Source organism: Diplodia corticola (genome assembly GCF_001883845.1).
Source record: "Diplodia corticola strain CBS 112549 chromosome Unknown scaffold8, whole genome shotgun sequence".
Taxonomy (NCBI): Eukaryota; Fungi; Ascomycota; class Dothideomycetes; order Botryosphaeriales; family Botryosphaeriaceae; genus Diplodia; species Diplodia corticola.
This window is the reverse complement of record NW_017971487.1, coordinates 271148-285115: the sequence shown is the minus strand read 5'-3', so window position 1 is coordinate 285115 and position 13968 is coordinate 271148. Positions and strand designations below refer to the sequence as shown.

Genomic DNA, 13968 nt, shown 5'->3' with positions numbered 1-13968 from the left:
CCATGCAGGTACACGGCTGGGGGGTCTGCAGCATGTGCGGTCTCGTGCAGAGGGTGGATACACCCTTGGCGGCCCTAGACTGTCGGATAAATGCGCTCGCAGACGGAGTCAGCTGCCGTCGATGGGCCTAAACTTCCCCATTTGCCATTGAACCAAGTGCGCCACAATCTGATAGTGACCGCTGGACCCCTTCCGTGCTACTTTCCCCGGGTTTGAGCAAGATTCTAAGCTCGCCGAGTGCTGCCACCAACGGCGCTCCATCGGGATTGCCTAATGGACCCTAGCGTGGCTTGAGTTGCTCCTTCTTCGACTCCATCAACTTTAATGCATTCGTCGTGGGGTCAGCTCAACTGATACCCTCGAGCACAAGTTCTTCAACTGCTCCACTTTACAGTGCCGGCTTCTCAGTCCCATCCAACAGACTATGGGCAGACAGAAGGCTGTGTCTTGCTGGACCGTACGGCTACTGGGCTTGGGCCTGTGCTGTCACGGTTCTTTTGGCTCCAAGTTGTCCAATGGGGCCTTTGTATTTTATCAATCCATTCATTGGATCAGTGGAGACTTTATAGTCGGATGTAATGCGATAATGGATACCGCTAGAGGTTGTGGATCGAGTGCTTCGAACGTGCAGGGCATTTGCAACTCATCCCAAAGCATCAAATGCCAATATTTCTTTGACGACACGGGTGAAAAAGTCGACTTGCGCACAAAGGACAACAAAGTGTAACGCAAGCAATGACGGATGTCTGGTATCGAACGCTTCATTTTTTGCTTTTGCTGGAGGTGCGAGGCCAGTTCATGGTCCTCCCGGGACCGCCATCTATGCCTATATTTCAGGCGATGACTTCTGAAATGACAGCGATACTCTCACCCAGTCTTTCCCGTAAAAACTCCGGTGCACCAACCTTACCCAGTGTGATGCGTATTCAGAGACAAAGAAAATGTTGAGAATTAACCCCTCCCCAAACGCCAGTCGCGCTCACGAACCGACCGCTGCGTCGCACGCCCGCACCCTTAGATGACCCACCTGTAACTTGCGTATCTGCCTGCCGTCTCCGACTTCCTGATGATCTTGACGACCTGACCTCTCCTCAGCCCCAGGTACCTCGAGACGGGATCACCCTGCTGGATGCGCGGGAGCTGGCTCTCCTTCAAGCGGTAGCGCTGGAGAAGCGCGGCCTTCTCCTCGGCGCTGAGCAGGACGTGCTTGGGAACGAGTTCGTGGTGGGTGATGTTGACGAGGAGGTCCTGCTCCATGAAGATCTCCATGATGAGCGGGTGCAGGGACGGAATGATCTTCTGGGCGGCGCCGGTGACGGGGACGGCGGTGATGAAGATGCCGGAGCTGAACTGGTTCTCGTTGAGGGTGTGGCCGAAGTTGCGCAGCTGCTTGACGCCGATGTTCTGGTCGCCGTTGAACTCGACCCAGATGGTGCCGATGGTGTCATTGGGCTTGCGGGGGTTGTAGTGCTTGCGCTTCATTTCGTCGCTGGGGCCGGCGGAGAAGGCGAGCTGCTTGCGGCTGCGGTCTTGTTAACTGGCTGCCTTGGCGGAGAAGGATGTCCGGGACGTACTCGACGTAGCCGGACGGGTCGCCGAAGCGGCCGCGGAACTCTTCCAAAGTGAACTTGTACTCGTTCTGGGAGATGACGTAGCCCTGGGCGGTAGCATGTTAACGAGGAGGCAGTTTGGCAAGCTCGGACGGGCTGCGGCGCACCCTGTCGGCGACCATCTCGTGGGCGGTGCGCCATGCGCGCCAGAGGCGGGAAGCCTCGCGCTCGGACTCGGTGTTCCTGTCGTCGTCCATGGTTCTGGCAAGGGCGATGCGAGGCGGGGGGTTGTGGGCGTGGGAGAAGTCGCGGCGGTGGTGAAGCGCGTCAGAAGGTTTGGAAAGAGAAATCGAAAGCCAAAGCCGCCGGGGCTGCCGCCGCGTCTCACCGCCTTTGGTTCTGCCGGTTCCCAGCGCATCCCCCGCGTCTCCAGCAAACGTCGCCGCTGCGCCGCCAACACCAGATAAAAAAATGCCCGCTTCGCAGATCCCAAACTTGCTCGATTCGCTGCGGTCTGGACGCGGTGGGACGCGGGGCCGCGGACGCGGCTCCAGGAGAGGATCGGGCGGCAGCCGTGAGGGCCAAGACAGGATTGTGCAGCAGACAGACTGCGATGCTCTGGGCTCCCGTCTGAGCGCCGTGGAAATGGGCTATCTCATCGACCCGTTCATCAAAAACTTTGTGGAAAGCCCCATCGACCAGCGGAGTCCAGAGATCAACCTAGGTAACGGCCGGCGTCCGAGCATGCCTCGACATCTTGTTTCTGACGGAGCGGCAGGCACATACGTTCGCACTACGGCCATTGACAGGCTCGTGGACAAATTCCTGGCCACCGATCCAGACCAGCCCAAGCAAATCGTCTCCCTTGGCGCTGGCAGCGACACTCGTTTCTTCCGCATTCTTTCGACTCGCCAATCAATTCCTCTGGTCTACCACGAGATCGATTTCCCAGTCAATGCGAGACAAAAAGTCGCAGCAATCAAGCGCAGCCCCGTCCTTTCCTCCGTCATCACCTCCAAACTCGCCAACCCAAATGAGCTCTCGTACTCTGAAGACCTGAGGGGTCTGAAATCGCCCATCTACAACATCCACCCTCTTGACCTCCGCTCTCTCGTCTCGAGCCCTACTCCCTCCGACTCCGAACCCCCGCTGCCGACTCTCCCCAACCTATCCCCAACCACTCCGACTCTGATTCTCTCCGAATGCTGTCTCATCTATCTCTCTCCGGACGATGCCGACAGCGTTCTTGATACCATAACAACAAAGCTCATCCCCGCGCCGACCCCAATGTCCATCATCCTTTACGAGCCTTTTAGGCCGTACGATTCATTTGGTAAAGTCATGATTTCGAATCTCGGAAGACGCGGGATAGTATTGCAAACACTGAAGAAGTACTCGACACTCATGCGCCAGCGCGAACGCTTGAACCGTTTCAGTCTCGCCGACTGTCAAGCTGCTGTGGATTGCCAGTTTGTTTGGGACAGATGGATTGGCGAAGAAGAAAAAAAGGCTCTCTGGTCAGGGGCCAAGGAAGGTCCCCTGGATGGCTGGGAAGAGTGGTTTATCCTGGTGGCACACTACTGCGTGGCTTGGGGATATCGCGACGGTGAGGGCGATTTGTTCAAGACAGCTTGGTCCGACTTTCCAATTCAGGATCCGGCGTCAGTTGTGGAGAAAACGGAATGAATCTGTCATGGCCACAAACGGGCTTGGACCAATATCTACAGCTAACATACGAGAGCTATCATCAGATCTAATACCAAGTTGCACAATACTGAAAGCCAACATGTGTGGTACTTTCATCCAAGACACACGCCATAGCGAATCGTCCTCTTGTTACCAGAAACAACATCCAACATCAATGGCCGAAGACGTATGTGCCAATTTTTATTTCGTCGTGATGACCAGTGCTGCAGCACTTTGGTTCAGTGACTGGTTAACGGGACGAACCATTGACGACTACCTCCGCTCCATTTGCGGACCGGTCCATATACGGGTAAGACGCGTCAAGAACGAGCTTCGGCTGATCCATTCAGCCGCTTTCTCTTCTCGCAAAGCTCCGACTCCTATTGTTTTTGTCTCTGAACAGTACTTATATCTATGTACATACTCAAGATATACTCTATCAATCCCGCCCATAGATGCTGCTAGCCTCACAAAACTCAAGCCAACGCCCATGCAGATCATCTGTCCCCGGAACCCGCCTAACCGTAGTTGAAAGGATTCCTGCACAGCGGACAGCTGCTTCCATTGCTGCTCTTGAACCACTTGTACAAGCAGCTCGTATGGAACAAGTTCTTGCACGTCGAGCACCTCTTGCTGGGCAGCTGCTTATCCGCACTGATGATGCTGTAGCAGATGGCGCACTCGGTCTGGCCCTTGAGCGTGCCGACGACGTTGCGCCGCCACGAGATGAGGCCGTCGACCAGGTTGCCGTTGGACCAGGTGACGACGCCCTGGCAGTTGCGCAGCCAGGACTGCCACTTCTGCTCCGACACGGCGACGCGGTTGACGCCCTCGACGACGACGGGCGCGAGCGGGTAGTTGGCCGGCAGCCGCACGACGATGGTCATGAACTGCTCGTCGACCTCGTAGCCCGCCGTGATCTCCTTGCCGAGCGCGTTGACCTTGACCGTCAGCGCCTCGTCCGACGCCGCGTTGTCCGCGCTGTTGGCCCACTCGCTGACGGCCGCCAGCGCCGCGGCCACAATGTGCGGCGAGACGAAGCGCTCCGTCCAGCTCTCGACGGCCAGCACCGTCTGCCGCGACTTGCAGTCGATCCACCAGGACTTGGCGAGCGAGGGCAGGTGCTGGAGTGCGAGGAAGTAGAGGTGCGCCGCGAGGTAGCGCGCGTCCGCAAGAGGGGTGTCCGCTGCGTGTGGGTCGTACTGTGCGAGGTTGAATTTGGAAATGTCGACAGGCTTGCCCTTTGTGTGGCCCAAGAACTCGGCCAATAAGTCGAGGAGTTGGGGAACATGGCCTTCCTTCTGCAGGTGCTCAATGTAGTCCGTCTTCACCTTGTACGACTGGAGATGCTGTCAGTGATGCGATACCAGACCTTGAAATGGCATTGCTTACCGAGTTGGTAAAGTGGTCGAAGATGAGCAACCAGCTGAAGAGATACCCGCGAAGGCTGAGCGGCATCACTCTGTTAAAGTCCCAACTTTCGATGGCACTTTGGGAAGGGGCCTCAAGCACGAGGGAAAGCAGCTCATCAGGCAACCGCACCGTCTGCTTCTCAAGCGCAGCATTGATGGAAATTTCCTCTTGTGCAGCTGGTATCTGCCTGTGCAAGATGTCGAATGCCGCCTGCTGCACTGAGCTAGACTCGGTGACCAGGAGTGGGAACAGCTCCTCCGTGTTCTCTAGTTGAGTGACGGAAATTGAACTGATCTGCCGGGAGAGAATCTCGTTGACAATCTTGAGAGGTTGGTGGTTGTAATCATCCAATCCTTCCGATTGCTTCAGCAGCTCAATGAGCGCCTTCGAGATTTGAGGCTGCGAGTACTTCCAAATCTCGACTAGGTCTTCGTTGGGGTCCTCGTCGGCCTGGAGCACCTTCAGCGTCGAGTAGAGCTTGAGCGAGGCGTGTATGCACGGAATGGCCTCTTCGTATCCAAGACTCTGGTCTTTGAAGCGGCCAGCTGTCGACCAGAAGGCGATCAGAGAGTTCAGAATGTCTTCCCAGTGCTCTCCATATATGTCCTTCATGAGCGGGAGCAGCAGTGAGAAAGCGCGGTAGACTTCGGCTCTGACTGGGTGAGTGATGGCCTCATCGCCCCGAAGGTCCAGCCATTCGGTCATGTGTTTGACGAAGAAGATCAGTCGTTGTTTTGCGATAGTGTCAGTGATGCCATCTTGGTTAGCAACGATGACGTTCAGCAGCACAAGCTGCTTCAGCCCTGTGATATAACATCAGTACATTCCAAATCACTGTGTTCTTGCGTGAGCGTACCTCCTTGCACATCTTGTGAAATGTTGTGGCCTGTCAATTGCGCGATGAGCTCATTGCACATGCGAGACGCGGAGCCATGGGATGCCAGTGGTGTGCTGTGGCCGTAGAGGAATGCTGCCACTAGTAATGTATCTGCCTAGAGTGAGGACGCTATTCCAATGGCATCGTGTTGTTTGTACTCACCGTCACTCCTTCGGATCTCTTTCAAGTGACCTTCCATATTTGCGGTTTCCTTGCTTGACCAGCCATGCATCTCAATCAACTCAAAAATGGTCGTGGCGTACGCTCGCGCGTTGTAAAAGGCTTCGGATGACAGGCCATTGGATGCCTGCCGGAGAGTGTTCCATGCATCATGGATGAAGAAGTGCTCGGAACCATCGTCTCCAGACCAAGACGATCCAGACTTCTGAATCCAGTCGTTGATCAAGGCTTGTACGTCAGCGACCACCTCGAAGACGTCGTTCTCGGTGTGAGTATTGTACAGGCTGAAGATGTCGTTCGAGGTAGCACGGCTGACATTGTCGTTTGCAAGCTGAACGGTCAAGAGCAGTTGTCTGTACAATTGAGCTTTTCTTTCAGAAGGCAGGTGTTCCGAAATGGGAGCCTTGGTAAGGAGACGTGCCGTGTAGGCAGCCATCCTTAAAGCCGGAGAGAAGCCTTCGGAGTCTCGGGGAATCTTTGCTGTCCGCTGATTTGGCTCAACCAAGTAAACGCTCCCCCCAAGAGGGTTCGTGATGGCAAAGGTCGGATGCGGAGGAACATCTAAGAAGCGTTTCAGCGCAACCTCCCAGACGTGGTGAGGAGGCAGAAGGTTCTCAGATAGCTCCTCTTTCTCCATTGCGGAATCACTGAAGAGGTCCCTGGCAAGCTCGACCAGTGTACTCGGCGAGACAGAGTCAGCAGCCGCATCGACAAGTCCCCGGGAAATGACGTCGAAGATAGAGCTCTTCAGAGCCGCTTTGCTGTTGCTATCCGACAGAGTTGCCTTGATACGGTTCTCCAGGCTGGAAGCTTGCTCTGCAACTTCGTCATTCGGATTTTCGGTAATTGATACAAGCTTCTGGAGCAAGACAGAGCCGCCGGGCGTAGGAACGTATTTCCTGACTATATCAGGGCTGTATTGGACAACGTTTGAAAGGCCTTGGAGCGCATTCTGAGCCTGAGTGGAAATGGAGAGTGACTGTGTCAGATCTGCCAAGACCATGTCTACCGTATCATCCGCCAAAATAGAGGAGCCCTTAAGCAGCTGACTGGGGAAGCCCCAATCTGTCTGTCCTTGAATAGACAGCCGGAATCTCTCAAGGATAAAGCTTTGGAGTTCTGGATTCACCACTGCGATCTGACTTTGAGGGTCTAACGAGGACAAAAGCTGTGCCAGCGCAGTGAGCTTTGCCTGCGGCTCCGCTTCATCAAGGCATGTCTTCAGCGTCTTTCTCCAAACGTCTTCAAAATCTGGACGATCGTTGTAGGCACGCAGAATGGAAGCCAGTTTGGAGGACGATGGGGACAGGAAAAGCGAAGGAAGGTCATCCTTGATGAACGAAGTCAGGAGCTCGGAGCACTCAGAATCTTCAAACAAGAATGGCTTGAAAGACTTGAGCATTGCCTCCACTACACCCGCTGCACCGTAGGGCTTACCACTTCGAGACCTCAGGAGCTCGAATGCTTCTTTAAGCACCTGCAAAGATGACTTCGCGAGCCTCTCGCGGACAGCCTGAGAAGATGAGATCTCAAGGAGCTTAGATGCCACAGCAGCCCACCTCTGACCCTCATCACCAACTTGGTTCTGAGATGTCTCATAGTCCTTGGCTTGAGCTGGTTGTGACGTCTTCATGTCTTCAATAAGAACATCTGTCACCCGCCCCCATTGGGCCTCTAGGACCAAAGGCATTGTGGGAATCGCCAAAGATTGACTTATCAAGCCCGCAGCTTGAGGGGCTGGGACAGCCCATGTGGCGGTGTCTTGAGATGGTTTGATGTACTGGAGTACGAGAGGTAACACCATCTCAGCCAACAGCCTATGTTGCTCCTCCTCAGAAAATCGTGCAGAGAGCGCAGCCGTGACACTGAAGTATGTCGTATATGCGGCGCTGATGTTCATGCGAGGCTCATCCTTGCTGATGATGCCACTGCGGATCGCGTTTAGAACTTCGATGGCCTCGGCTGAATCCGAAGGCAGAACCTCCTTGGGCAGGCTAGACAAGATCTTGCTGACATTCTCCCAGTATTCCCGGGGACCGCCTTGTGAGCCGCGCTTCAGGAACTGTCGCAGACGCCTAGTCACTGGCGTCTTCTTCGATGTGTAGTGTTCTGTCCAAACGGTAGGGGAAATCTTGGTAAGGGCGACCAACGTTTCAGAGAATTCATATGCTGAACCGGTTTGGTCCGAGTTAAGCGCATTGGCTAGGTAAGCCTTGGAAATTGTTGGCAGGTTGCTCGAGTACACATCTAAGGTACCGAGTGTCAACATTGATAAACCCGCGACAAAGAGCGACAGACTTACCGCGCTGTTTTGCCATGCAAGTCCTCAGAAGTCTATGAATAGCCCGTCTCACAGCAGGATCGCTGTATGAGGCGAAATCCCAGAGCTTGTTGTCCTGTATGGCCTCTTCGTAGCTGCTCTGTTCCTTGGCGAGCTCTTCCGCGGACAATTCCGTGAGAAGACTTGCAATGACTGCGATGCTTGAAGCAATAACTCTATTGTATTTTCCCTCGGCGTCGTCTGCACTTGTGTTCCTCTCGTCACTCAGAGTGCTGGAAGTCTCCTTATCGATCACGTTGCGGCAGTACTCGAGGATCTGTTGCTGGAAGGCTTTGCGGACATTGTGCATCTTCTCCGGTGTTGAGAAGACAGACTTGAAGGATGCTTGGGCAGCCAGCGAGACAGACTTGTCGTTGTCGTAGAGGCCAGCCAGCCAAGCGCCGACGACCTTGGGCATGTGTCTAGCAATGCGCTTCCCACACGCCGCAGCGATCTGGCCCTGGACCGTGTGCGCAAGCTGCCGGACGCGTCGAGCAGTGTCAATGGAGGTGCGAGGGTATATTTGGACCTGGCAAAAAGCGCCTGTATCAACACTACCGCCATATTGTACAGGCTCGAGAGTAACGCACCCAGGCCTCCAGTACAGCCTCCTCCACCGGTGCGCCTGCCGAGGTGACGGTCGACTGCAGATCCTCCAGCGCCTTCGCCTTGGTGGTGCTATCCTTCTTGGAGAGGTTCTTGAAGGCGACGACCGTGTTCGCATCGGAAATGGACGAGAGGTCTGGCGGCTCGGAGACGTAAGAGAGCGGGGAGGCTGAGGCGCCAAACGCGGAGAAGGACGCGCCGGATCCAAAGCCGAAGCCGCCACCGCCACCGGCGGCGGCGCGACTGCTGCTGGCCTGCGACTTGGCCTTCTTGCTCATGGTGTTGGGGGACTGGGCTCGTGACTGTCGCAGTGCGGAAGAAAATGGCAGGTCGCGATGGACGGCGGGACGACGATGACGCAGACGCAGGCAGGCGCGCCAAGGCTCGCTTGCTCCCGGCGCTAGCGGCGCTAACGGCTGACTCGCGCCAAGGCTCTGAGCGGCTCATCTGCGCTCCATTGTCAGCAGCACTTCCTCTCCCCGGAGGCAAACGGCAATGTGAAGTGCTGCTCCCGGGCGCTGACCACGTCGCCAACCCCGCTGCACCCTCACCCCGTTGCCCTCGACTGGCGAGCGTCCGGAACTCCGCCGAGATGAAGTTCAACATCGAGTCCGTCAACACCACCCCCGTCTTCTCCGCGCATCTGCCTGACGCGTCCTAGTGATCTGCCGGTGCTGTTTCCGTACCCGCGCATCTACCCAGAGCAGTACAAGTACATGTGCGACCTGAAACGCACGCTCGATGCCGGTGGAAACTGCATCCTGGAGATGCCTTCGGGCACTGGCAAGACCGTCTCCCTCCTCTCCCTGATTATTGCCTACCAGCAACACCAGCCCGAGAAGCGCAAGCTGATCTATTGCTCGCGCACCATGTCTGAGATCGAGAAGGCCTTGTACGAGCTCAAGGCGCTGATGAAGTATCGCACCGAGCAGCTTGGCTATGAAGAAGATTTCCGCGGCCTGGGCCTCACCAGCCGCAAGAACCTGTGCTTGCACCCCTCGGTAAAGCGTGAGAAGAACAGCGCTGTAGTTGATGCTAGGTGCCGCAGCCTGACGGCCGGCTTCGTCAAGGAAAAGAAGGAGCGTGGCGAGGACGTCGAGCTTTGCGTCTACCACGACAACCTGGACTTATTAGAACCTCACAATCTGATCCCCCCGGGCGTCTTCACCTTCGAGGACATCCTGAGATACGGAGAAGAGCACAAGCAATGCCCATATTTTACGGCCAGGCGAATGATGCCTTTTTGCAACGTCATCATCTACTCCTACCATTACTTGCTCGACCCCAAGATCGCCGATCGAGTATCCAAAGAGCTGTCCAAGGACTGCATCGTCGTCTTCGACGAAGCCCACAACATCGACAATGTCTGCATTGAATCATTAAGTATCGATCTGACCGAGGACTCTCTGCGCAAGGCCACACGTGGCGCGAACAACTTGGAACGCAAGATTTCCGAGATGAAGGCGACCGACGCCGAGAAGCTAAGCAACGAATATGCAAAACTCGTCGAAGGCCTCCGCGCAGCCGACGAGGCGCGGGAAGAAGACGCCTTCATGTCGAATCCCGCCTTGCCAGACGACCTGCTGAAAGAAGCCGTGCCTGGCAACATTCGACGAGCAGAGCACTTTGTATCCTTCCTAAGACGATTCATCGAGTACCTCAAAACTCGTATGAAAGTGTTGCATGTGGTTTCGGAATCGCCGCCATCGTTCTTGGTCCATCTCAAGGAGCTCACTTTCATCGAGCGAAAGCCTCTGCGGTTTTGTGCCGAGCGCTTGACTTCTCTTGTACGGACGCTGGAGCTGACCAATATCGAAGACTATCAGCCATTGCAAGAGGTTGCCACGTTCGCAACACTGGTGGCCACCTACGATACCGGTTTCTCCCTCATCCTCGAGCCTTACGAGGCTGAAGGTGCCACCGTACCCAACCCGATCTTCCACTTCACGTGCCTGGACGCCTCGATCGCCATGAAGCCAGTGTTCGAACGCTTCAGCTCCGTCATCATCACCTCCGGAACAATCTCGCCGCTGGATATGTATCCCAAGATGCTCAACTTCTCAACAGTAGTGCAAGAATCCTACACCATGACTCTAGCTCGAAAGTCATTCCTGCCCATGGTCGTCACTCGAGGAAGCGACCAAGCAGCCATCAGCTCAAGCTTCGGTGTTCGCAACGACCCCAATGTTGTTAAAAACTACGGAGTTCTTCTCAGAGAGTTCTGCAAGCTTACTCCTGACGGCATAGTCGTCTTCTTCCCCAGCTACCTCTACATGGAATCCGTCATCAGCCAATGGCAGGGCATGGGCATCCTCGACGACATTTGGCGCTACAAGCTGATCCTCGTCGAGACGCCCGATGCCCAGGAGACTTCGCTCGCCCTCGAGACGTTCCGCACGGCCTGCAACAACGGCCGCGGCTCCGTCCTCCTCTGCGTCGCGCGTGGAAAGGTCAGCGAAGGCATCGATTTCGACCACCACTTCGGCCGCACCGTGCTGTGCATCGGCGTCCCCTTCCAGTACACCGAGTCGCGCATTCTCAAGGCACGCCTCGAGTTCCTCCGTGAGACGTACCACATCCGCGAAAACGACTTCCTCTCCTTCGACGCCATGCGCCACGCCGCGCAATGCCTGGGACGCGTCTTGCGCGGCAAAGACGACTACGGAATCATGGTGCTGGCGGACAAGCGCTTCAGGAACAAGCGCACCCAGTTGCCCAAGTGGATCGCTCAGCACCTCTCTGACGCCGACTCGAACATGAGTATCGATCAAGCGGCCGCCATGGCCAAGAAGTTCTTGCGCGACATGAGCAAGAACTTTCACAAACCGTTGGCCGAGGGAGTCAGCGTGTGGGGCATGGAGGACCTAAGGAAATACCAGAAGCAGAGGCAGGAAGAAGAGATTCAGATGCTGATGGATGCGCCGGATAAGGAGGTGCGGATGCGGGATGGCTTGGATGAGTTCGACGCAGCCGGGGATATGGATGAGGTCATGGCCGGGATCGAGGCTTGAGTGGTTCGCATTAGATTGTAAGAATAGATGTAAAAGCCGGTGGAGGGGGTAGGCGTATGCGTAGCCGCGCATTGCAGCTGGGGTGATGAGCAAGGTCGCAAATTGGGTTTTCTAATAAATGAAAGAAGATGAAATGCAATGAACGTACGGGATTACCGGACAGCTGAAGTGTGAGACCAGGATGCAGCTGTAAAGGCTCTAAATTACGATTAGTGCCTCCTCCTTGCGTCAAATGTTGATTTATTAACGGAGCGAATCGGATAAGACCAATGCAGATTCCTGTCTGATGCTTCATATTGGCAACATCGCACCGTCATATTGGTATTGTTAACTCTGTTTCTCCCTTTTCATACTGGGATTCTCCAGAATCCCGCTCAACGCTGGAACCGCACCCAAGACTCTTATCGCTTCCAGAAGCTCACTCCTGGAAGGTCTTCGCCAGAGTCCACATGTTCTCCATCTTCGACCTCGTCAACGCCTCTTTCGCCTCACCGTCCGACTCACACACCTTCAGTCCAAACCACTTCCTAAAGGCGCGGTCCCTTTCCTCACCCTCCCAGATGAGTGTGCACTTGTTGTAGCTCAGATCCTTCAGCTCCCCATTCTCATCTACCGACTGTTGCCACGCCGCTTCTGCTTCCCTGTTCCCTTCGCGCACGCTCTGCGGCCTACTCGAGGTTAGCTGAGGATTGTTGAAATTTGATGACAAACTACGTACTGAGCATTCTCTGTCCACTTTATGCGTTGCATGAGCAGTTTCTTGTAGAACCGAATTGAGTGTGCACCGCCCTCGACGATGATCAGGTTGTATTTCGGGTTCAAGATGGCGATGCCAGTAAGCGCGCTCTGCTTGGCGTTGACGTCGATTTGGTACCTATGCTTGCCAAAGCAAAGGTTGTCGACCTTGAACACACACATGATGATCTGTAAGGGCCTGTTACTACCGTAAAAACCAGCAGATATTGGAAAAGACTCACGCCCTTGGATGCATCTGTTTCTTGGTTGGCCGCAAGCTTCTCGAGTCGTTGTTCCTTGGTAAGCTTGCGCGCCTGGTTGTCCCGCTCGTGCTTTTCCGCGCGCTCTGCAATCTCGCGGTTCACACGTGCTTCCACAGCCGTCGGATCCTTCACTGCCTGCTCTCCCAACACGCGCATCAAATTCGACTTTTTGACCTTGGGAGGAGGAGGCGGTTCCAATCCCAGCCGGATCTTGGCTTGTTGCTCCTTATGCTCCGCCATACGCCGTTGGCGACGAAGCTTCGCCTGCTCCTTCTTTGTGAGGGGAAGCGGTTTGAGACCGGGGTTCTTCTTCTCTTGCGGTGGCTCCAAGAGAACCGGATGTTGCACGTATAATGTGATGATGGAGTCGGGGCTGTCCAGCTTAGCTTTCTCCATGTCGTATTCCGAGCCAACCAGTCCCTCGTCCCACCACTCTACCGCCGGCGGAGCTGGGACCAAGAAGTTCTTGTCGTTAGCCTCGTCGAGTCCGACCTTCTTTGCCTGGTCGGCAATTTTCTTCTTCATCTGCTCAAGCGCCTCCTGCCTTCGCAGGGCATTGGCCTGCTGGATAAACTTTCCCTTCTGGTTGAAGACGAGCTGCTTGGAATTCCTGCCTTTTGCAGTGGCACTTCCGACATTGGGATCATAGTAGGGATTCTTCCTCAGTTCTTCCAAGTTCGGTGGAGCCAAGTCCAATTGTTTCTTGTCCCTCTGCGCGGGCGACTCTGTCCGCCTATTTGCCATTGTCGTCGCAAACTTTGGCTGGATGGCCTGCTTCCCCTTCGCGCCTCCAGTGCCAGCATCTCCAAGCAAAGCGGGATGGAGGCCGATGTTCAACCCTCCCCTCGCGCGCGACGCGGTATCCTCAAAATCCGGAGGCTGTGGTGTCGGGGTAGAGACTCGCTTGGTGGCGGCGGCTACGCGGGCCTTCATCGCTTCGATCTTCTGGCGGGCAGCGTCCAGGGCGCTCGACGCAGGAGGCGAGGCCGAGGCAGGAGTGCCCGGAGCTGGTGAAGGAGACGGCGACACGGCAGCGCCATTTTGAGCTTCCTTTCGAGCTCTCATGGTTGCTGCACGCGCGCGAGCTTCAGCCATGGCCTTTGCGAAGTCGGGCTTCGCGTCAGCTCCATTGGCAGGCGGCGCCGGCGAAGCGTTGTTTGAGCGCGAGCGCTTGTGGTCGGCGGCGTAGGCATCGTCGGGGTGGGGGCGCTTCCCTGTCATCGCGGCAGATGTCTGCCGGCGTCGGCCTGAAGCTCGAAGAAGGTTGAGGTAGAAAGGATGGCGCGCGCGTGGGTAAGAAATTCGGGAGAGGTGACGCTGCAGCAAT

The 13968-nt window shown here is 55.7% G+C and overlaps 5 protein-coding genes across 5 annotated transcripts; 2 read left to right on the top strand and 3 right to left on the bottom strand.

Moving 5' to 3' along the window:
- Positions 1–1014: 1014 nt before the first annotated feature.
- Positions 1015–1807, bottom strand: BKCO1_800097 (dna-directed rna polymerases and iii subunit rpabc1; the record flags this gene model as incomplete). Its single annotated transcript, XM_020279441.1, has 3 exons — positions 1015–1522; positions 1575–1657; positions 1718–1807. 3 exons carry the CDS (start codon positions 1805–1807, stop codon positions 1015–1017), a joined length of 681 nt encoding a protein of 226 aa, XP_020133273.1.
- A 214-nt stretch (positions 1808–2021) lies between these two features.
- Positions 2022–3236, top strand: BKCO1_800096 (leucine carboxyl methyltransferase; the record flags this gene model as incomplete). Its single annotated transcript, XM_020279440.1, has 2 exons — positions 2022–2274; positions 2329–3236. 2 exons carry the CDS (start codon positions 2022–2024, stop codon positions 3234–3236), a joined length of 1161 nt encoding a protein of 386 aa, XP_020133274.1.
- Positions 3237–3754: 518 nt separating this feature from the next.
- On the bottom strand, positions 3755–8910 carry BKCO1_800095 (ring zinc finger protein; the record flags this gene model as incomplete). Its single annotated transcript, XM_020279439.1, has 6 exons — positions 3755–4576; positions 4629–5452; positions 5506–5637; positions 5689–7953; positions 8009–8555; positions 8617–8910. 6 exons carry the CDS (start codon positions 8908–8910, stop codon positions 3755–3757), a joined length of 4884 nt encoding a protein of 1627 aa, XP_020133272.1.
- A 314-nt stretch (positions 8911–9224) lies between these two features.
- On the top strand, positions 9225–11643 carry BKCO1_800094 (dna repair helicase rad15; the record flags this gene model as incomplete). Its single annotated transcript, XM_020279438.1, has 2 exons — positions 9225–9241; positions 9294–11643. 2 exons carry the CDS (start codon positions 9225–9227, stop codon positions 11641–11643), a joined length of 2367 nt encoding a protein of 788 aa, XP_020133248.1.
- A 418-nt stretch (positions 11644–12061) lies between these two features.
- BKCO1_800093 (u4 u6 small nuclear ribonucleoprotein) lies at positions 12062–13862 on the bottom strand (the record flags this gene model as incomplete). Its single annotated transcript, XM_020279437.1, has 3 exons — positions 12062–12311; positions 12362–12567; positions 12621–13862. The coding sequence occupies 3 exons, from the start codon at positions 13860–13862 to the stop codon at positions 12062–12064; spliced, it is 1698 nt and encodes a 565-aa protein (XP_020133271.1).
- Between the last annotated feature and the right edge of the window lie 106 nt (positions 13863–13968).